The 22,470-nt window shown below is 40.6% G+C and overlaps 1 protein-coding gene across 2 annotated transcripts in view; it reads right to left on the bottom strand.

Annotated features, from left to right (window-relative positions):
- Positions 1-9,658: 9,658 nt before the first annotated feature.
- The window catches only part of ide.S (insulin degrading enzyme S homeolog), a 45,902-nt gene continuing 33,090 nt past the window's right edge, over positions 9,659-22,470 (bottom strand). For both annotated transcript variants that reach the window (XM_018227409.2, XM_018227408.2), the window contains exons 16-25: positions 19,390-19,500; positions 18,798-18,918; positions 16,847-16,938; positions 15,317-15,428; positions 15,067-15,234; positions 14,572-14,844; positions 13,123-13,184; positions 12,174-12,246; positions 10,799-10,866; positions 9,659-10,282 (exon numbers count right to left, since the gene is read on the bottom strand). In XM_018227409.2, the coding sequence (XP_018082898.1) occupies positions 10,187-10,282; positions 10,799-10,866; positions 12,174-12,246; positions 13,123-13,184; positions 14,572-14,844; positions 15,067-15,234; positions 15,317-15,428; positions 16,847-16,938; positions 18,798-18,918; positions 19,390-19,500 (1,176 nt within the window). In that variant the 3' untranslated portion in view covers positions 9,659-10,186. The remainder of the gene's footprint in view (positions 10,283-10,798; positions 10,867-12,173; positions 12,247-13,122; positions 13,185-14,571; positions 14,845-15,066; positions 15,235-15,316; positions 15,429-16,846; positions 16,939-18,797; positions 18,919-19,389; positions 19,501-22,470) is intronic.

Here is a 22,470-nt window from a genome sequence, read left to right as displayed (position 1 = left end):
TTACACGGTCTAGTCATTGGATTCCCTTTTGCTTCCCCCGCACTAACACTTGTATTGGTTTTTGTTGGGCCGTTTGAGCTGGATAAAAAGGGGGCCCCAAATTATGCAGGAAAACAAGGGGATATCAGGGATCTCCATCTTATTTTTACCTTAAACTTCTTAAAGGAGAAGGAAAGGCTTTGGGGTGCCAAATGTTAGGCACCCCCAAGTGATTGTATTTACTTACCTAAAACCCCGGGCCGGTGCTCCTATCAGCAGAAAACTCCACCGGCCCGGGTTATATCAGTGAGCACCACGGATCGATCTTCTTCCGTCTTCTGCTTTCTTTGTGCGGCTGTGCATGCGCAGTAGAACAAAAAGCCCTAATTTAACTAAAAAGTCGGCTATTTCATGTGTCTGCCTCGGGAAACTTGAAGCAAAAAGAAGCCGGAAGAGGAACGCTCTGTGGTGCTTGCTGGAGAACCCGGGGACAGTGCAGTTTTCCGCTGATAGGAGCACCGGCCCAGGGTTTCAGGTAAGTCAATACAATCACTTGGGGGTGCCTAACATTTGGCACCCCAAGTGCCTTTAATGGTCACAGACTGGACCGCCCTTATAAACAAACTGAAACCGCTTCACAATATGGGGCAGATTCACCATTATCTGTTATTGAAACAATTGATTCCGATCAATCGGTAACTCTCAACGAAAGGAAACGCCTAAAAACAAACAAACAAATTGAAAATGGCTCCCTTCTACGCACTTTGCCAGTTTACATGCCAATATAATGAATGTAAGACGACTGCACCAAATGACCAGCAGGTGGCGATGTCTTCCTTATATTAGCGGTTTAAAACCAGAGAATATCTTGAAAACTAGAAGAAAAAAAATGTCAATTGCCATCTTAAGGGCATTTCCATTAAATATTCCTCCCTGCCGGTAGTTTGTTTACTGAGAGTGTCCGTTTCTTAAACAAGTCAAGCTTGTGGGGTGATTCTTAGAGGGTGCAGAGAGCGTTAAATACAGATTGTGATCTAAGGGCAAGGCCAGAAGTGGCGTTTTTACATTACGTTTTTAAAAAAAAGAAACGCCGGGTGTAAATACGTCACTGAAACCACACGTGACTGTCAACATAAGTTTTTCACCATGTAGGTTTCTTTTCCCAACATGCACTTCTCATTGAGAATTTGGACGCCATATTAAAAATAGGCTGCGTATTTACGCAAAGTGTGGTTTCAAACGTGCAGATCCCATACAGTCTACTGATTTGGTAGTTTCTTGACATATTGGCGTTTCTGCAGAAAAACGCCAATACTGGGGTCCTGTGGTGGATTTCGGCTTGCAAGCGCCCTGTGTGAATTGCCATAGTGCTTTTTCCAATAGTTTCAGTGGTAGTGCAGTTTATGCTTATTTACGCCTGCCGGAGCTTTTTTTAAAAATGCCACGTCTGGCCTTGCCCTAAATTGTCCATACAAATAATCAATAGAACAATTTAATTGGATGACCAGCAATCCTGCTGCAGGTTTTCCCTCTGATCTTTAATAAACCTGACCCCAATTGCAGCATTTACTTTTTTTTCTCATGGGGAGAGGGGCCCTGGTTATAAGTCAATGGTTTCCCCTCTCTGACCCCCATTTCTTGTGAAAACGTGTAGCAAAGTGTCATAGGGGAGATCTCTGACCCTGAAGTGTGTGATATTGTGTCATTGGGGGAGCTCTGGAAATGGTGGTACCTTTTTTTTTTTTTTTTTTTTTTTTTTTAAATGAGAGCTAAAATAAAAACTAAAATAGGAGACATTTTTTTCTCTTTGCTTTACTTAAATTAGGGCTGTCCAGCTGGAGGACACGGGACAAGATCCTAGAGATTTTTTTATGCGCCCCAAGAACTCCTTCGATATTTTTTTTGAATGATCTCTCCTGCAAACCTGAATAAGTGGCTAATGTTATGGAGAACCATGGTCAGAATTGTCACGTTTGTTTTGCGCACAACTTTCTCAGCATATTTGCTTTGCGTGAGAATTCTTCATTAACAACAGTGCCCCTAGTGCTTATAAAGATTTAGTTCTGTTTTCCGACATTTAAGGGATACTGTCATCGGAAAACATGTTTTTTTTCCAAAACGCATCAGTTAATAGTGCTGCTCCAGCAGAATTCTGCACTGAAATCCATTTCTCAAAAGAGCAAACAGATTTTTTTATATTCAATTTTGAAAGCTGACATGGGGCTAGACATATTGTCAGTTTCCCAGCTGCCCCAAGTCATGTGACTTGTGCTCTGATAAACTTCAATCACTCTTTACTGCTGTACTGCAAGTTGGAGTGATATCACCCCCTCCCTTTCCCCCCCAGCAGCCAAACAAAAGAACAATGGGAAGGTAACCAGATAACAGCTCCCTAACACAAGATAACAGCTGCCTGGTAGATCTAGGAACAGCACTCAATAGTAAAAACCCATGTCCCACTGAGACTGATCAGTTACTGATTAAGTAGAAGAAATAACAGCCTGCCAGAAAGTAGTTCCATCCTAAAGTGCAGGCACAAGTCACATGACCGAGGGCAGCTGGGAAATTGACAAAATGTCTAGCCCCATGTCAGATTTCAAAATTGAATATAAAAAAATCTGTTTGCTCTTTTGAGAAATGGATTTCAGTGCAGAATTCTGCTGGAGCAGCACTATTAACTGATTCATGAGGGGGAAATGTAATAAAATTCACAAAGAGCAAGATTTCACTTATAAAAATTCGCCTGTTGCAATGTAATATTATTCGTTAAGCTTTTATTGCATTGTGAATCTTAATTGTGCATTGCGAACCTTTAACACCTGCTCTGGAGCTTTGTTAAATATTTTGTTGCAAAAAAAAAAAAAAAGGTTCTGCTATTGCCAATTTTTATTACAAAAAGCAATTTGGTCGCAAACTTTGCGAGGAAGTTGGTAAGTTATTTAATCCGTCAAAAATGGTGAAAATACGGTCTCTAACGTTTGCAAGCGTCTTTGCGACCGTTTTTTATGCTAGCGAAACATATTACATTTCCCCCCCATAGTGTGCGCTCTGGTGGGTATTTTAAGGAAAACGGACTAAAAGCGTATTTTATTCAGGCTGGAGATACTACCCAAGTAGAACACTGGTTAGTTAAGGAGAACTTGGGTAAGGTTTTAGGTCTCTATAGCAAGTTCTGCTGTGGATCACCAACAATAAATTGGCCTCTTCTACTCAAAGAAGGATTATGCCGATGAGCCCAGATGATCGCTGGGAGACTGTGAAGCTGCAGGAAGGTACCGGTTAGTGACCCCACTGCTCATACAAGTCAAACTCCTAGGACTTTACGTGATGAAGCTGTTCATTGGCTTTTTGTGATTTTTGGCTTTACCTGCTGTCAACATGACTCTCCTTTTGATGTTAATTATTAATAAATATATATATATATATATTTCCAAGTAAGAGACAGGGGTGTGTTTATTTACACTGGCTAATAAGAACCTTGCCCAAGGAGCCATCTTGGTTTACATTGGACTCTAGCTGGAGATGGAACATTTTACCAGTCTGTGCCCATTAGGCTGGAGAACTTTCGAAATACAGACAGACAGCTGTGCACCTCGGTGGAATTGCTGACAGTGGCCACATTAGTGTGTTAAACGAGTTGCTGTTCCTCCATCAAACAGACTTTTCTTTGTCAGGGCCGTCACAAGGCCTGTAGATCAGATTGGCCCCAGGAGATATTTAAAGGAGAAGGAAAGCTACAGAGGCAGTTTATTGCCAATAAATTAGCCACAACAGTGCAAGCTACAAGACTTTATGTATTCTGCATGGTGCTTAAAAGAGAACCAAACCCCTTGCTATTAAAAATCACTACCCCCTACCCTACATAGCCCCCCCCCCGCCTAGGTGTTACCTCCTGTAATTGCCCTTAATGCTTTCCTTGACTCTCCTTGCAGAGTCAGCACAGTCCGGAGCTCACGGGCGCCATCTTCACCTCTTCGTGAACTGAGCGGCGTATCAGCACATGCACAGTTGGATCACCTTTCCGGCTCATGACAAATGCGCATGCAATGAAAGTTATGGAAATTGGAAGACGTCCCGAAGAAATCCAAAGATCCAGCAGATGTCACCCATGAGCTCTGCTGCACTTACTCTGCAAGGAGAGTTAAAGGGCATGTAAAGTCTAAAACAGAATAAGGCTAGAAATGCTGTATTTTGTATACTAAATATAAGCATGAACTTACTTGCACCACAAGCCTAATCAAACAAATAATTTATGCTTTCAAAGTTGGCTACAGGGGGTCACCATCTTGTAACTTTGTTAAACATCTTTGCAAGACTAAGACTGTGCACATGCTCAGTGTGGTCTGGGCTGCTTAGGGATCGTCATAAACAAAGCTGCTTGGTAAGGCGGGGGCTCCCCCTGCTGTTCATAAGTATGATTGTTTCCCTGCTTAGCAGTTAGGGACTGTCTGACAATTCCTATCCACAGCAGTAAAAGAAGGGAGAATTTCACTGCATACAGTCAGGTTTCTTATAAAAACGGTACACATTTTTTAATTAAAGTATATTGGAGATAGGTTTCTTTTTCAGTAAAGAAAGTAAAAATGGGATTTAATTTTTTTGCCTTTAGATGCCCTTTAAGTAAAGAATTAGGGGCAATTACAGGAGCTAATACCTAGGCTGGGGGGAAGCAGAGGTTGGGGGGCTATGTAGGATAGGGGTAGCGATTTTTAATAGAAAGGGGGTTTCATTTTCCTTTAACCATACCGGAGTAAACAGCTCTAGAAACTGTTTTTTTTTACTATAGCAGCTGAGCTGCCATATTAGCTTGGTGTGACATCACTTCCTGCATGAGTCTCTCCCTGCTCCCTCATAGCTCTGGGCTCAGATTACAGCAGGAAGGGGAGAGAGGAGCAAACTGAGCATGCTCAAGCCCTAGCCCTGGAGTTTTATGCTGAAAACAGGAAGTCTGATACAGAAGCCCATGTGTACACAATAGAAGGAAAGAAATGCTGTGTTTTTTTGACAGATGACTCTCTTTCCAGCTGTGTGGGAGTTGGCTGCCCATGCGGATCAGGCATCATATCATAAGGTTGCTCTGACCTCAATATTATGGAAGCCCACCAGTCATACTTGTTAGACATGAGGCAGTTGTTACTATCGTTTTGCTACTGTTGCTTTCTTGCAGGGCCAACAACAAGAGCTGTGCCCAGAGAGAGGCAGCCAATCAGAGAAGCAGGCTGGATATTTCATGTCTGTTTGGAATCAGCTCCGATAAGAGAATCAACATTCAAATTCTCCGTTTGGCTTCTCACTTCTCCCTTGTCTATTTTATCTACAGGACGGTCCATATTGAAGCACAGTGCCGATGTGTCCTTAATTGGGAATGGTCTGAAATATAAACAACACCACACACCTGTCTTATTCACACCTACTTTATTCCAAAAAAAAAAAAAAAAAGAGAAAATTCCCTTCTTTATCAGATAACAGGTTTATTCTGTACAGTCAGATCGATGCTCTTGTGCCGATTCCCAGAAGCATTTGACATATTTCCAGAAAGGGTCGGACGCCTCTTTAGCAAAAGAGAAACCGCAAGGCTGCAGCTGTTTATACTCCTTGTCCAACGTTGCTCCCAGGACTGGACAGATTGACTTTTGGAATCGAGAAGTTTATATTTGCCGCTGGCAGGAACACGATTGGTTGCTGTGGGTTACAGGACCTGGGCATACTTTGCCTTTATACCCAGTAAGTGAAGAGTGACAGACACGAGGTTTAATTTATAGTAGGAACTTGCCAATACTTGCAGTCTGCAAAACTTACACTAAGGGGGTTATTTATTAAACTCTGAATGCCAAAAACATGAAAAAATATATATATATTTTTTTACTATAAAATCTGATTTTGTGTGTGGAAAAAAAAAAAAATCGTTTGGGATATATTATCTGAAAATCCGGCATCTCAGACCTGCCGATGTTGCATATAAGTCCATGGGAGAAGTCCCGAAGAGATCTTGGGTTTCGTGCAATCCGAAGATTTTGTAGTTTACAGGCAAAAATGAGAAAAAAAAAAGTTTTCAGGTGGAAAATCCAGAACATTTGTACAATTCGTATTTTTCATGAATTTTTCGGGATTTTCCCCGCACATAAAATTTTCGGGAAATGGATTGATAAATAAGGGGGAAAAAAATCCCATGCAGATTTGCTCTGAATATTTAACGGAAAATAATGAGAAATTCAGACTTTGATAAACTCTACATTTGGTGACCTTTGTTGCTTAGTGGTCGCTAGGCTCACTGACACGAGCTTCACAAATTGACAGGATCTCATAACAACAGGAAAAAAAAATAATTAAAGGGGAAGTAAAGTCTAAAATAGAATAAGGCTAGAAATGCTGTATTTCGTATATTAAATATAAACATGAACTTACTACACCACAAGCCTAATCAAACAAATGATTTATGCTTTCAAAGTTGGCCACAGGGGGTCACCATCTTGTAACTTTATTAAACATCTTTACAAGACCAAGACTGTGCACATGCTCAGTGTGGTCTGGGCTGCTTAGGGATAGTCATCAATTATCAAAACAGCACAAGTCAAATAATATCTGCCAGAAGCTGATACAGCAAGACTGATTAATAATCAGAATATGCAGACTGCACTGGGTCCTGTGTTGTCATGTAATCTAATGTGGATTTTATAGTTTTTGTATTGTTTAATACAAACTTTCTCCAACTCTGCAGAACCAGTGGCTGCAGCAAAATAATCCTCCAAATAGAATCCCAGTTTATCTGTTTAAATCTGGCTCCATGATCTTTGTCCCTGCAGCTGGAAACAGTAAAGGGGATGTAAAGGCAAAAATAAAATCCAATACAAATCTCTACACAGTCGCCGACTGCTCTACAGGGAAACAAACAAAGCTGCTTGAGTTCTGCATGGCTGGGAAGTAAGGCGGGGGCTCCCCCTACTGTTCATAAGTATGATTGTTTCCCTGCAGAGCAGTTAGGGACCGTCTGACAATTCCTATCCACAGCAGTAAACGAAAGGAGAATTTCACTGCAGTCAGGTTTTTTTTTTTATAAAAACGGTACACATTTTTTAATTAAAGTATATTGGAGATAGGTTTCTTTTTCAGTAAAAATGGGATTTTATGATTTTATTTTTACATGCCCTTTAAGGATGCTTATTCTTTGTGCTTGAGATCAAACAAAAGCAGATGCTTAAAATCCTGGCTTGGATGCACCAAACACGAGTTTATTATCCACATGGGGTGGTGGAAGAGCAAATCATAGCCCTTGGGAGCTATTTTGAGCAATAACGGGGCTCCTGGGTACATATTTTTGGATGGCCTAATTTTTGGTGGTAGCACAGCAACCCATTTATGGAATCCTAATGTGTAAAGACCCCTCACTTCAACCTTTTATGTGCTGTACATTCAAACACTGTGGTGCTGAGATTGTGGTGCTAGAGTTTATTTAGTGTGGAACAAAAGAGTGTGTGTGTGTGTGTGAGAGAGTGTGTGTGTGTCTCTCTCCATGGATTGTACCAACACAATAAAGAAGCGACAGCATTTCATTTAAATAAAACACTTTTATTTATAAAGTCTAAAGGGCAAAACCAGAGAAACCCTGAGAAACAGACTGAGATGGAGCTTTAACTCCGTGGTTGCCAGAGAGAAGGCCCTGTCTGAAGAGAGAGCTTCTGGCATCCCAAAAAGTTCAGCATTTATTATACGTTACCAAACAAAACAAAAAAAAAAAAGGTTTCAGCATGTTACAGAGAGTCTGAGTTCTACCAGCTCGGCTATAAAATTGCAAACAGATCGATAGAAAGATTAAAACCATGCGGAGATGCATCGGGTTATAGTTGCACTACTTGCGGTGGCCAAATTCCCCCGGCTCTGTGACGCACATAAATATGTCTCCACTTGCTACAAAAGGTTCTCTAATAAAAACAAAGTCGTAATCAAAAATAAATTAGCCTATTGTTTTCCAGAACAAAAATAATAAGAGGTATTTGAGTGGTTTCTATTAGGTGCCCCTCGGTGTTCACCAGCGGAATTGGAAAGGGACCAGACACAAATGAGAAACATTAAGAGATGGGGTAAATAACGAGCGGTCGTTTCCATGGATACACAAATGTGCAGTTACTCCAGTGCAGTTTCCATGGATACACAGATGTGCACCCAGTCACTCCAGCCTATGAGTAAGTGCCCCAACAGGCACGAAACGCGTTAGGTTTTTATGTCCTAATGAAAATTTCTCAATTTTTTAACTAATTGCTTCTTTACTATTGGAGGTCCTCACCATCTTTTTTGAAATGCTGTCCCAGTCACTCCAGTGCAGTTTCCATGGATACACAGATGTGCACACAGTCACTCCAGTGCAGTTTCCATGGATACACAGATGTGCACACAGTCACTCCAGTGCAGTTTCCATGGATACACAGATGTGCACACAGTCACTCCAGTGCAGTCTCCATGGATACACAGATGTGCACCCAGTCACTCCAGTGCAGTCTCCATGGATACACAGATGTGCACACAGTCACTCCAGTGCAGTTTCCATGGATACACAAAAGTGCACACAGTTACGCCAGTGCAGTTTCCATAAATACTCCAAGGTACGGAGCAGTCACGTGACACTGATTTAATGTTTAAGGCTACTGCATTTGGATGGCAAGCTTCTTGCCCAAAGCTTGGAATTTCCTCCATAGGCCTGGCCAACTGTATCTATAAGCAAGAAGTGCTACAGCCACAACTACACATTGTGTGGAGAAAGTCTGTAATGGCCTCTGCTTGCCATTCTCTCTAGAGCGTAATTGGCCTATTTATGGGGACATATACCCACCCACATAATATAAAATTGCTTTCTTAGTACATTTGAAATTAATTTATCATGAATGGGTAACAGAAGCCCTGTCTGCTCTTCTCTTTGGGCAGGGACCAGGGAAACTTTTAAAGGGATTCTGTCATGATTTTGATGATGTATTTGCAAATAATTCACTCTACAATATAAAATTTAATTCCTGAACCAGCAAGTGTATTTTATTTTAGTTGTAATATTGGTGTGTAGGTGCATCTCAGGTCATTTTGCCTGGTCATGTGCTTTCAGAAAGAGCCAGCACTTTATAATGGAACTACTTTCTGGCAGGCTGTTGTTTCTCCTACTCAATGTAACTGAATGTGTCTCAGTGGGACCTGGATTTTACTATCGATTGCTGTTCTTCGATCTACCAGGCAGCTGTTATCTTGTATCAGGGAGTTGCTATATGATTATCTTCCCATTGTTCTGTTGTTAGACTGCTGGGGGGAAAAGGAGGGGTGATATCACTCCAACTTGCAGGTTCAGCAGTAAAGAGTGACAGTTTATCAGAGCACAAGTCACATGACTGTGGGCAGCTGGGAAACTGACAATATGTCTAGCCCCATGTCAGATTTCAAAATTAAATATAAAAAAATCTGTTTGCTCTTTTGACAAACGGATTTCAGTGCAGAATTCTGCTGGAGCAGCACTATTAACTGAAAAAAAAAAAACCGTTTTCACATGACAGTATCCCTTTAAGTTACTGATGTTGGAAGAGTCTACAGACGCTTTCCTACTCACCTTATCACATCAGTAAACTAAGCTTTTGCATTTCTATCGGGTCCCCACCCAGCCCAGCAGAACAGCAAGGGGTGCTCCTGTTACACATTAAAAGCAAACGAAACAAAAAACTTGTGTATATTGCATAAGTGCTCAGATGAGCATTTTGGACAAGTTTCCATACAGGTGGGTGTATGTCCTCTTTAAACAACGAATAATTCAACACAATGAAATCACGTCAAGGCGCAGGGGAAGATCTATGGCATTCCAGCTACACTAACAGTCTGGTTAGCCAAGGTTTTGTTTTTTCCTTAAATCCTACGTTCATAAATACATTTACATTTCAGCAATAAGTGTAATATAGGTTTTCCAAGTAAAAGTCTAGTTGCCCTTCTCTTCCCAATCCAGTGCCAGCATTTGTATCATGTGACACAACCAATCCCAACGCGGCACCTGATGCGGCCCATGCGCTACAACGTCAAATCAACACGTCAACAACATTTTTGTTTTTTTTCTTACTACAGAGATTATTGTTCTACTAAATGTCTATTTGCAAAGTGCAACCAGATTTACTCCTCGCTTACAAGCCACGGCACATCTTTAGCAGCAGCACCTGGTTCAGCGGGCGTAGTCTTGTTGCCGCTGGGATCATAATTTGGCGGCCATGAAGTTAATGTGGGGTTTGACGAGAGGGAAGAGAGGCAGGCTCCTCTTGAATTCCGTCATATTGCTAATGACAACGGGCTGCGGTGGGGGAAAGAGAAGGAATAAGTTACTCTTAACGGGTATTTACACACGTCACTTACAGACAGAAAGTAGTAAACATTCCGTTAGGTGACGGCACATGGATGATTTGTTGCCTGGAATGTTCACACAATTTTTATGTTTTCCAGTAGTGATGTGCGGGCCGGCCTGATACTGCGGGACCTGTGGGTTTACCCACAGGTCGAGCGAGTTCAGGCTGACCTTGCACAGATCCTACGCGGATCCATTTGTTGGAACCCGTGCCCGACCCGTACCCGCAACCCAGACCCGCATTCTTACCCGCTGGGACCAGCTACCCGACAGTACCTTATTTGCATATGCAAATTAGGATTCCGATTTGGTTCGGCCGAATCCGAAAAAGGCCAAATCCTGGATTAGGTGCATCCCTACTCTTTTATTTGGTCCAACCTCCAAAGGTGACAGATATTTGGAGACAGTCGTCCTGCGATGCTTCTGCAAATATCCAGAAAATATATAATATATAGAAAATAATACCTGAGGAAGGGCTGGTGCTGGAGCGAGGTTGACATCGTTCTGACTTGGAAATTCTCCCACTACAGGACCTGGATAGAGTAAATATTAGACACAATTCATTCTTGTTCAAATCATTAGATTAAGAAGCAATAACAAAAGTATGCGCTTTGCTTGGTGTTCACATTTCCAATGTCATTAATGGTTCCTACAGACCGTACCCTGGATAGCAACAGCTACAACGCCCCTCCATGCACTCGACTGTGAAAAATGTATAAAACTTTAGGAAATGCTACGTGACCCTTTTATTTAGCTTGTCTCCAACACTTAAAAGCAGTTTCACCCCAAAAGTGATAAATAATTGTTAATTAAAATAGATAAAGGACAAAATTACAGGGGACAATATCCATTTGCAGGAGCACACCGGTTGTTTTGAAATAGTTAGAAAATATTAATTTTACCGTATATACCCGTGTATAAGCCGAGTTTTTCAGCATCCAAAATGTGCTGAAAAAGTCTACCTCGGCTTATACTCGGGTCAGCGGTACCCGAACCGAGTAGCTGAGATTGCAGTCACTTTTAATCATTCCTATACCAACAGTTCACTTGGGGAGAGACTGCAATATCCCACAATGCCCTCTGTTGGTTATATGAAAGAATAACAGTGACTGCAATATCACACAGCGCCATCTGTTGGTTGTATGAAAGAATAACAGTGACTGCAATATCACACAGCGCCCTCTGTTGGTTATACGAAAGATTAACAGTGATGGCAATATCACACAGCACCCTCTGTTGGTTATATGGAAGAATAACAGTGACTGCAATATCACACAGCGCCATCTGTTGGTTATATGGAAGAATAACAGTGACTGCAATATCACACAGCGCCCTCTGTTGGTTATATGGAAGAATAACAGTGACTGCAATATCACACAGCGCCCTCTGTTGGTTATACAAAAGATTAACAGTGACTGCAATATCACACAGCGCCCTCTGTTGGTTATATGAAAGAATAACAGTGATGGAGATATCACACAGCGCCCTCTGCACATGGTAGTGGGACAGTAGGACAATGCACACAGTAATCCGTTTGGCAATTCTCGGTCACCATCAACTTTGCAAAGAAGTCCGGTTGATCGCTGGGGGGGTCGCTTTGGCAGAATGTGCGCTGCTGGGAGACAGGGCTGTAGTTGTGTCTAGGCTTATACTAGAGTCAATAAGTTTTCCCAGTTTTCGTAGGTAAAATTAGGTACCTCGGCTTATACTCGAGTATATACGGGTATTTATCCATTTAAAAACAGGCCAACGTCTTGATAAAGGTCATCATTAGGACTGTGTGTAACTTTACTGTGTGTAACAACAAAGTTGTGTTTGATATAAATAGTAAGGCACTTACAGGATTCCATCTCTCTGGAAAGAACGTGCACAGATACTTTGTGTCTTCTTGGGGCGTCCACAGACAGCAGATTCTGTAAAATAAAGCTGGTTGGGTTATTCTGAAGATTCCAGACTGAGCTCATTTGCTGTTGAGTTGCACAACTGTATGCCGGCTAGTAACGGATAAGAGCTGCCTGGTAGATCTAAGAACAGCACTCAATAGTAAAATCCAGGTCCCACTGAGACACATTCAGTTACATTGAGTAGGAGAAACAACAGCCTGCCAGAAAGCAGTTCCACCCTAAAGTGCCGACTCTTTCTGAAAGCACATGACCAGGCAAAATGAACTGAAATGGCTGCCTACACACCAATATTAAAACCAAAAAAAAAAAAAATACACTTGCTGGTTCAGGAGTTAAATTTTATATTGTAGAGCAAATTATTTGCAGTGTCATTTAGAAATAAAAAGTACATAATAAACATCATGACATAATCCCTTTAATGCTTTAGTGCTGGTGAACTGCTCCTTCTGAAGCAAATGTATAGAGATCCCAATTGAGCTTGAGCAATGACTCGACGGACACCCAAAAGATGGCCTAACAGTATTTTCTCCAAAAGGGAGCGGACATCACCATGTTGTTTGTAGGGTAGGCACTCAAAGAGGAATCCTCCAGGCAGAAGTATTAGTAAAAAAAAAGGTCTTTATTGAAGTACAAGTGTGGATTACAGCCTTACGCGTTTCGCGTTCTCACAACAGCCTATATGATTAAGTGTTGTGAGAACACGAAACGTGTAAGGCTGTAATCCACACTTACTTCAATAAAGACCTTTTTTTACTACTGCCTGGAGGATTGCTCTTTGAGTGCCAACCCTACAAACAACTTTACGTGGCGAGTCTTTTTGAATAGAAATGTCTGATAGTATTTTCTCCAAGACAAAACTAAAACAACGATCTACTGTTGCTTTACCTTGCAGAAGTTTACGATATCTTCCTTTGTCAGAGTCTTCATATAGGCAACTTCAACGTTGTCTGTGGAGGGAGAAAAGCAAAACAATCTAAAAGGACTACACCAAATTGTAATGGTGACAGACTTCGATATAATCACTAGATCTGAGCTAAAATCTGGTTGGCCAACTATTTGATCCTATTTATGCAGTGATTGGGCAACTACATGGACACAGGACACTCTGTGCAATTCGATCTATAACAATGACAAATGCCTGTGTCAGACACTGACCCTAATGCAGAGACCACAGAAGCAAATATGTGCTCATATGAAATCTGTAAACAATTCAAGTTTTTTTAAATTTAAATTTGATTAGTTTTCAGGTCGATTTTATTCATCTGAGCTTGAAAAATTTGAATTTACAAATAAATTTCGATTTAAAAACTCATATGAATTCGGAATTCGACCTTTGAAAAATGTGCCTCTATGAGTGAGGCTTATTCTTAAGAGCATCAGCTGCCAAATTTGTTTGAGTAAAAAAAAAAAAAAAGTTATTAACTAATGTAACTACAGTGGTTAAACTGGTGGTCACATAAATGTGAAAATTACATTTTGTTTCTTAGTCCTCTTGTTCCACAGCAGAATATCCATTTGAAGTAACAGTAAATCCAAAAAATTAAAGTGTTTTAAAGTAATAAAAATATCGCGTAGTGTTGCCCTGCACTGGTAAAACGGATCTGTTTGCTTCAGAAACACTACTATAGTTCATATAAACAAGCTTCTGTATAGCAATGGCGGAAATTGAAAAAAAGTCTATATGGCACAGGTTAAATAGTGGATAACAGATAACACCATTACGTTCTACAGAGCTTGTCTGCTGTGTAACCTGAGCCTTTTCTCCTTTCAATGGCTGCCCCCATTGCTACACAGCAGCTTATTTATATAAACAATAGTAGTGTTTCTGAAGCAAACAACAGTTTTACCAGTACAGGGCAACACTACATTATTTTTGTATTAATTTAAAGGTTCAGTAACATCATTTTTTTTACATTCATTAGCATAGATCAAAAAAAAAAAAAAAAACCACAAAGACATATTAAACATTTAAATCCCTAAGTCGCTTTATTAAGAAATAACTTACTGAAACTCCACTTGCGCTTCAGAAACAGCTAGGATCCATCGTGCGCTCAATTTCTCTTCCCTGGCTATCTCCTATAAGGAAAGCAGGGAGGAGAAATTGAGCGCCGCACGATGGACCAGCGGATTGCCTTTTCTGAAGTGGAGTTTCGGTAAGTTATTTCTTAGCAATTTAAAAGTTTAATTTGTCCTTGTGGTTTTTTTTTTTCAAATTGATGTTACTGGTCCTTTAAGAATACAAAGATGTGTCACAGCAAAGACAGCAGTTGATCAATTCTCAAGAGCTCGAAGCCCAGATCAAGTGCAGCTAAAACACCTCCATTGTGTTATTACCTCTGTCAAAATTATACTGCTGGGAAATGATTTCCCCCCAGTACTTTGCACACTCAGCGGAGAGTTTCTTTGGTTTGTCTAGACGACGTATTGCGAGCGCCTGGATGTGCTTCTGGAACGCTTCCTCCGACATCTCTTCCAGGGACTTCTCGGTGGTCAGTAAGAAGGCCTCCACGCGGCTCTCTAAATAATGAGGCGGCTTCTCGGACTGGATAATAAATCTCAAGCCTTGGATGCCGTTAGCCCTGCGGGGGCCACTGAACACAATGTAACCTTCAAAAGACAAAAGCAAGTCAAATGTCTGAAATGGAAGCCGTTTTGCTCACCTGCTGAGATGAAATGAAGCGAGCGCCGAGAAATACGGCACAGATTCTTTATGCAACTGCCAGGAATACATATGCTAATTACACAGGAACATTTATGCAAATTGCACAGAAATACTGGTAGAATAACGGAAGGAAGCAATTAGGAGCTCGCGTCCTTGTTGCGTCTCACCTAACTGCTCCTTGGTGCGCAGTGTGTTGAAGCAAGGCTCCGAGATGATCTGACAGAAGAGCTCCAGCAGCATGTTCTCCGATGTACTCTGCATGTCTGTCTGATAATAGATCTCAATGCCACAGTTATTATGGACCTCGTTCCTCTGCTGATACACGAACCAGCCTCCTGGGAGATAGAAAGAAGCGACGTGAAGTCACGCTCGTGGTCGACAGAAGCGAAAGTGAATGGAAAGAAGCAGAGATCTTACTGTCTGGCAACTGGACTTCACGGTATCGGACCAGCTGACTTGGAAGAAGAGGCTTGGTGTGGGCATGTTCAATAAGCGTGTCCTCCACCATCTGCATTATTCCCACCGCAGTCTAAGAGGCAACATAATGCTGGTCATTTCATGGAAAGCAAAGCAATTACTTGCACACATTTAAAGGGGACCTGTCACCCAGACATAAAAATATGTATGATAAAAGTCCTTTTCAAATTAAACATGAAAACCAAATTCTTTTTTTTTTTTTAAACCATTCATAGCGGTTATAAACTTTAGCTATAAATTTTTAGCTGTCAATCAAATATTGCCTGCCCCTGCTCCATACCATATGGACAATTACTTTCACTTTCCATTCAGCACTTCCTAGATGTCACTGCTCTCCCTACATTCCCCAGTTCTCTTCACCATTTAATTGAGTAACCAGTGCATGGGGATGGACATCAGGTCCCCCATTCTGGTTCACAAACAAAATTCTGAGATGATACAAGACTTGTCTTAATAACAGTGTCCACAAAATGGCTCCTGCCTGCTTGCTATAATTATGAATTCCCAGACTGATGGAAACAAGATCACAGTGTAATTAAAGTTCATTATGCTTGACTAATGTGATAAAATAAGATTTGGGAATATTTTTTTGGGATGATGGTCCCCTTTAAAGGGGTGGTTCACCTTCAATTAAAATTTTAGTACGTTACAGAATGGCTGTTTCTAATCAACTTTTCAATCTGTCCTCATTATTAATAGTTTTTTTTAATTATTTTCCTTCTTCTGACTCTTTCCAGCTTCCAAATGGGGGTCATTGATCCCATCTAAAAATCTAATGCTCTGTTAGGCTACATATTTATTATTGTTACTTTTTATTACTCATCTTTATATTTAGGCCTCTCCTATTCATATTCCAACCTATTATTCAAATCAGTGCATGGTTGCTAGGGTAATTTAGACCCTAGCAACCAGATGGTTGAAATTGCAAACTGTACAGCTGCTGAATAAAAAGCTAAATAACTCAAAAACCACAAATTAAAAACAACTGCAAATTGTCAGAATATCACTCTACATCTGACAAAGTTCATTTAGATGAACAACCCCCTCTTACGCACTCACTGTGCCTCCTTATGATCTATGGATGCTTATTATACATATGTACATGCTGCAGTTTGATGCTCACTCAAATAACTGATTCCAGTACAAACAAAATCTAACAAAATAACTGCGTTTTGCACAAATTCTGCAGGTAGAGAGACACGATGTCTAGTGATTTTAATAGAGTGAGCTCTAATACTAGGCAAAAGGAGCCCCCTATAAGATATATTGGATCTAACGGTCAATGATTATCTGAAACCCAACTCCTGCATGAAGAGAGAATGAAGAGAAACAGATGTTGAGAGAGGGATAGTGAAGATAAACTTGATTATTTCAGAAATGGTACAGAATTTTTGATTGATTATATTTAGTATGATGAAGCTTATATTACATTTTCATGATAGTTCCCCTTTAAAAATGAGTGGAACCCACCTGCTTTGTGATGTTTCCGTGCACAAGAGCTTCCACGTGCAGCCGAGACAGCAGTTGAGGAATGAAGGCCTTCAGGCGGGGTAGGGTGACATCTGCAAGACATAACACCGAATATTAGAAATACATTTTTATAAAGCTTCGGCCAATTCCACAACACTGAACAACAGAAGGGCTTAGACATGAAACATACATATTACATAAAGAAAGACAGGAGTAAAGAGGGTTTGTTCATATTAAAGCTATACAGCAGCTTTGATTTTAGGGGCTTGTATAAATTTAGGCTCAAGTTTGCTTACTGTTCCATTGCATACAATGGCCAATTAAAATACAACTTTGAACAGGAGTTGGCTGGGCCGGGGGAGACGTTTTCTTTTTATATAGGCACCCCAAGGGCCTGTGTCTAGGACAGCACTTACAGGTGACTATTGGGAGTCACAGCCTACAGGATTCTTGCAATAAAGCTGAAGGCTTCCCATTTCTATAGACCTGGCACATGCACCAATCAAAAAGCAGCAAGGGGAGCATGCCGAGGGCAGGGATTGTGTGTGCATGGGGAGTGTGCACAGCGTTGCTATATAAATTGTGTATGTAGGAACTGTACATTAGACACCTAGATGTTACCATTACCATTTCAAGCCTTAGATCTAATATAATTTAAAATCTGTGATAGCTTCTGTGAACTGCGACCTCTGAATCTGCACTGAGGGGTAAGTAAAAAGTTAGGGGCATTTCCTCTATTAGCTAGGCTGGGGGTGGGGGTGGAGGGAAGGGGGTCTACCTAGGGTAGGGGGGGTAGGAATTTTTTTAGTTAAGGGTTGAATACTCCTTTAAAGCATTGTATTACTTCCAGTGATGTAGTTAAAGAACTGTATTACTTCCAATGAGAGCCTGGCACATATTGTCTGGGATATTCCACAGGGACAATTATGATGGTTATAAAAACATTTAAGCTTTTTTTTTTTAAATAAAAAGATTTGCAAACAAAACATATTGCATTTAATATAGGCAATTTGTTTTTATTTTGGATGGTCTTGTTCTTGATAAATTGAGGGAAACTTAAAAGCAGGAATTGTGATAATATTTTAAAATACATAATAATCTGGTATCGTAGGAACAAGAGGGGAAAATTGCTGGTCTCGGTGCAGAAAAATGCTAGCGATGGAAAGCACATTTACCTGCTGTTTGTCTAAGTGTTGCTATGGCAATATTGTGAGGGCAGCGTAGCAATAAAAGGATAATATCACAGCTTGCTGTTTTGATTTGGAATAGTCCATTTTAGAGGAATAATGCATAGGCTTCAAAAGAGCCTTAGGAAGAAATGGACTCTATTAATAAGGATTTACTTGCCCTTTACTTACTGGCTATATTGGGATACAGAGTTGCTGGGCTGAGGTTGGGATGGGGGCATTGATGTTTTCTCTGGAGAATGTAGAATGGGGGGGTATATTGATCATTCTCACTTTAAATATGAGGAAACAAAGTGCTGTCTTGCTGGGGTTGAAACAAGTGAAACTCTCATAGACTCCATTTTATCCAAATAATCCAAATTTTTAAAAATGATTTCTCTGTAATAATAAAACAGTATCTTGTACTTGATCCAAACTAAGATATAATTAATCCTTATTGGAAGCAGAACCAGTCTATTGGGATACATGGTTTTCTAACAGACTTAAGGTATGAAGATACAAATTACAGAAAGATCCCTTATCCAGGAAACCCCAAGTCTGAGCATTCTGGATAAGGGTCCCATACTTGTACAAGTGAGCCCTTCTCTTGCCAAAGATAGCCCAGATATGGAAACCTGTCTGCAATTGGCTCACTTCTAATGGATTCAATCGACACATTATAGATCATTGCCAAACCTTTACTTAAAAGCAAATTTAATTTCAGAGGAAGAAGAAGAGAAACTGGAATATTGGGCAGTCACTATGCTGCTGTGGGGGGAACTTACCATCTAAAGCTTCTTTGAGCTCATCCTTGGTCCAGGCCACTTCAGTCATCAGCAAACGGAGGTAATACATGGCATGCTGGTGCGGCTGTTCTGCTCGGAAGTTATTCAGAGAACGCATGTACTGCAAACAAAAAAAACATTATCAGGCAATAGAAGAGGGGGGGGGGAGGATATATTTTTTTATTGGTGGAAGAGTTGTATTTGTTCAACATATCTCTCGCTTCACAAATATTCACAAGCAAAGTATATGCAGAACATCTGGGCGAGTACAACCGAAGATGAAATATAGCCGGGAGTGTTACCGACTCCACCAGCAATACATACAAGCAAGCAAACATGGCAGCTAATGCACCGTGGGAAGGAAGGAAGGAAGGAAGGAAGGAAGGAAGGAAGGAAGGAAAGAAAGAAAGAAAGAAAGAAAGAAAGAAAGAAAGAAAGAAAGAAAGAAAGAAAGAAAGAAAGAAAGAAAGAAAGAAAGAAAGAAAGAAAGAAAGAAAGAAAGAAAGAAAGAAAGAAAGAAAGAAAGAAAGAAAGAAAGAAAGAAAAAGAGAAAGAAAGAAAGAAAAAGAGAAAGAAAGAAAAAGAAACTTACTGCTTCTTTGATAATTTCAAATCTTTTCTCGTCTATTTGAAAGGAAGCCATTTTCTCGATGATCTTCTTGAGCAAGATATGCTGCTTGTCGCTGTATCCTTTCAGGGAGAGCTATGGGGGGGGGGCAAATTGTACATTATGAAATATCATTAAAATTAAATACAGCCTAAAATCACATCTGTGCGCAGTGTCCTGGTTAGTATTGGCATTTCTGCTGGCACCAAAACTTTATTGCTTGGGTTAGTTTTGAAAACAGTCCCAGAATACACTGTGTATCAGACGCTGCGGAACAACCAATGAAGATGCGTCAAGCCAATGTAAAAATATACAAGTAGAACTCGAGGCAGCCGCTACGTTTCTCTTTTTTTTTTCTTCGTTAACCATCCAAAAATTACTGGAATCCTAGGATTGCTAAAGCTCTCTGTATTATAGTGTTCAGTATCTAGTGAGAAGTTAGAAGCAACTGGACTTAAAGGAGAACTAAAGCTTATCTAAAGAAGTAGCTAGAAATGTTGTACATTATGTTTTGTGCTTCTGTACCAGCCCAAGGCAACCACAGCCCTATAGCAGTAAAGATCTGTGTCTCCAAAGATGCCCCAGTAGCTCCCCATCTTCTTTTTTGCTGATTCACTGCACATGCTCTGTGCTGCTGTCACTTACTGAGCTTAGGGACCCACTCACAATATACAGTACACATAGAATAGAAATGTCACAATATAAGGCTGATTAGTAATTAATACAGATAATTACTACATGACAGCACAGAAACCAGTGCAATTAGCATCAGAATTTAATAGTAAACCTGTAGCATCAGCTTATATTACAGGGGAAGCTCATTTTCTGCTGGATAATTAGTGACGAGCCCTAAGCTTAGCTTCTCAACAGCTGCTCAGACCCCACTGAGCATGTGAGTGTCACAGACACTTTCCAAGATGGTGACCCCTGTGACAAGTTTGAAGTCCTGGATCATTGCTGCTATTGACAAGATGAAACTTTAGGCTGGTGCAATAAGTTCAGTATATAAAATATGAATTTTTTAGCCATTCATTTTTAGGGTTTAGTTCTCCTTTAAAGGAAAACTCAACCCCCCCACTAATAAAAATTCCTACCCAGAACCCTACATAGTCCCCCCTTCCTGCTACCCCCCCCCCCGCCTAGGTGATAACATCTATAAGTGCCCTTAATACTTTAATCGCCTATAGGTACAGAGTAAGTGCAGCAGAGCTCATGGGCGACATCTTCTGGCTCTTTGGATTTCTTCGGGACATCTTTTGTCTCTTCTGCAATTTCTGTCACTTTTGGCACATGTGCAGTTGCTATAAACCCGGAAGACTGCTCCAACTGCGCATGCACCAATACAACGCTCACTTCCTGAAGAAATCAGAAAAGCCGGAAAATGCGTCCATGAGATCCGCTGCTCTTAATCTGCACCTATAGGCTAGTAAAGGATTAGGGACACTTATAGGTTTAATCACCTATGTGGGGGGAGCATGGAGGGGGGTCTATGTAGGGTAGTGGGTAGGGGTTTTTATTAGTTGGGGGATTTAAGTTCTCCTTTAAAAATGTTTCTCCACTCATCCGTATGACTTTTTCAGTTCAAGACATTGCCCCGCATTTTAAAAGCTAAATACAGTTACCAACATCCAATCACAAGAGTTCCACTGACAGGTATGTATCCTAACTGAACCTAGAATCCAAACACAATGGTACCATGAATCTCATGCCAAGGAACACTCTCTCTCTCGGTACACAAAGGTCAAAAAAAGGTGAAGAAATAGCAAGGTTTATTAAAGCCGACGTTTCGGTTCATACAGGAACTTTTTTTTTTTTTTTTTTTAAATTATATATAAAAATGTATATATACAAATGTATATATATATTTGTTAAAGTAACAGTAACACCAAAAAATGAAAGTGTTTTAAAGTAATGAAATTATCATGTAGCGTTGCCCTGCACTGGTAAAACTGATCTGTTTGCTTCAGAAACACTACTATAGTTCATATAAACAAGCGGCTGTAGCAATGGCGGAAACTCAAAAAAGTCTATATGGCACAGGTTAAATAGTGGATAACAGATAACACCATTATGTTCTACAGAGCTTATCTGCTGTGTAACCTGAGCCCTTTCTCCTGGCTGCCCCCATTGCTACACATCAGCTTATTTATATAAACAATAGTAGTGTTTCTGAAGCAAACACGCCAGTTTTACCAGTGCAGGGTAACACTACATTATATTTGTATTACTTTAAAATACTTTAATTTTTTGATGTGAATGATCCTTTAACTGCATGTGACGCCTATGAAGACGGAGGTCACATATTACTGAACCTGTGGGTTAAACTCATTGTTTTGCCTCATTCAATTACTAAATGGAGTCTCTAGTGCACATAAGAATCATTTATGTATCATTATACAAGACGGGAGGCTGTGCTAGACAGTAAGGGGGTCAGAGCAGCGTGTGAAACAAGTATGAGTAGTGGTGTGAGGGTCATATCCAGTCAGGCACATGGCAAGGAACACTGGGGATCCATCAAGCAATGGCTTAGGGTTAATAATAACATACAAGTTACATAGGCCCCACTGATGAGTCAACAAACACATGTGAAGGGAACAGACTCAGAGCTTTGTAGTAAGTTACTGGCTACTAAATAAAACCCATATCTTGCTATATTTCTCCACCAGCAACAAGTGAAGAGGAGCCCTGACACCTCTTTATTTTCTCTTCTGAATCATCATCGGTGGCCGACCAACAAGCGACAGAAATCCACAGTACAAAGATATCTGTTGGGATCATCAGAATACGCTAAAAATCATACGGAGCCGCTACAGACGTCTGACCCAGGTGAAAAAAGGGGCAATGACTTTACTTGTACTTTGGCATCTGTATTTGGGAAGAGGACATGTTCTAGAAATCCTCTAAGCAAAAAATCTTTCTAGTTCCCTGTGTTAAGGTGGCCATACATGGATAGATCCGCTCGTTTGGCGAGCGGAATTCCCTCCGATATGCCCACCTTGAGGTGGTCAATATCGGGCTGATCCGATTGTGGGCCCTAGGGCCAGACGATCGGATCCTAGCGTTCGC

Source organism: Xenopus laevis, chromosome 7S, assembly GCF_017654675.1.
Source record: "Xenopus laevis strain J_2021 chromosome 7S, Xenopus_laevis_v10.1, whole genome shotgun sequence".
Classification (NCBI taxonomy): domain Eukaryota; kingdom Metazoa; phylum Chordata; class Amphibia; order Anura; family Pipidae; genus Xenopus; species Xenopus laevis.
This window is presented reverse-complemented; position numbering and strand designations above follow the sequence as displayed.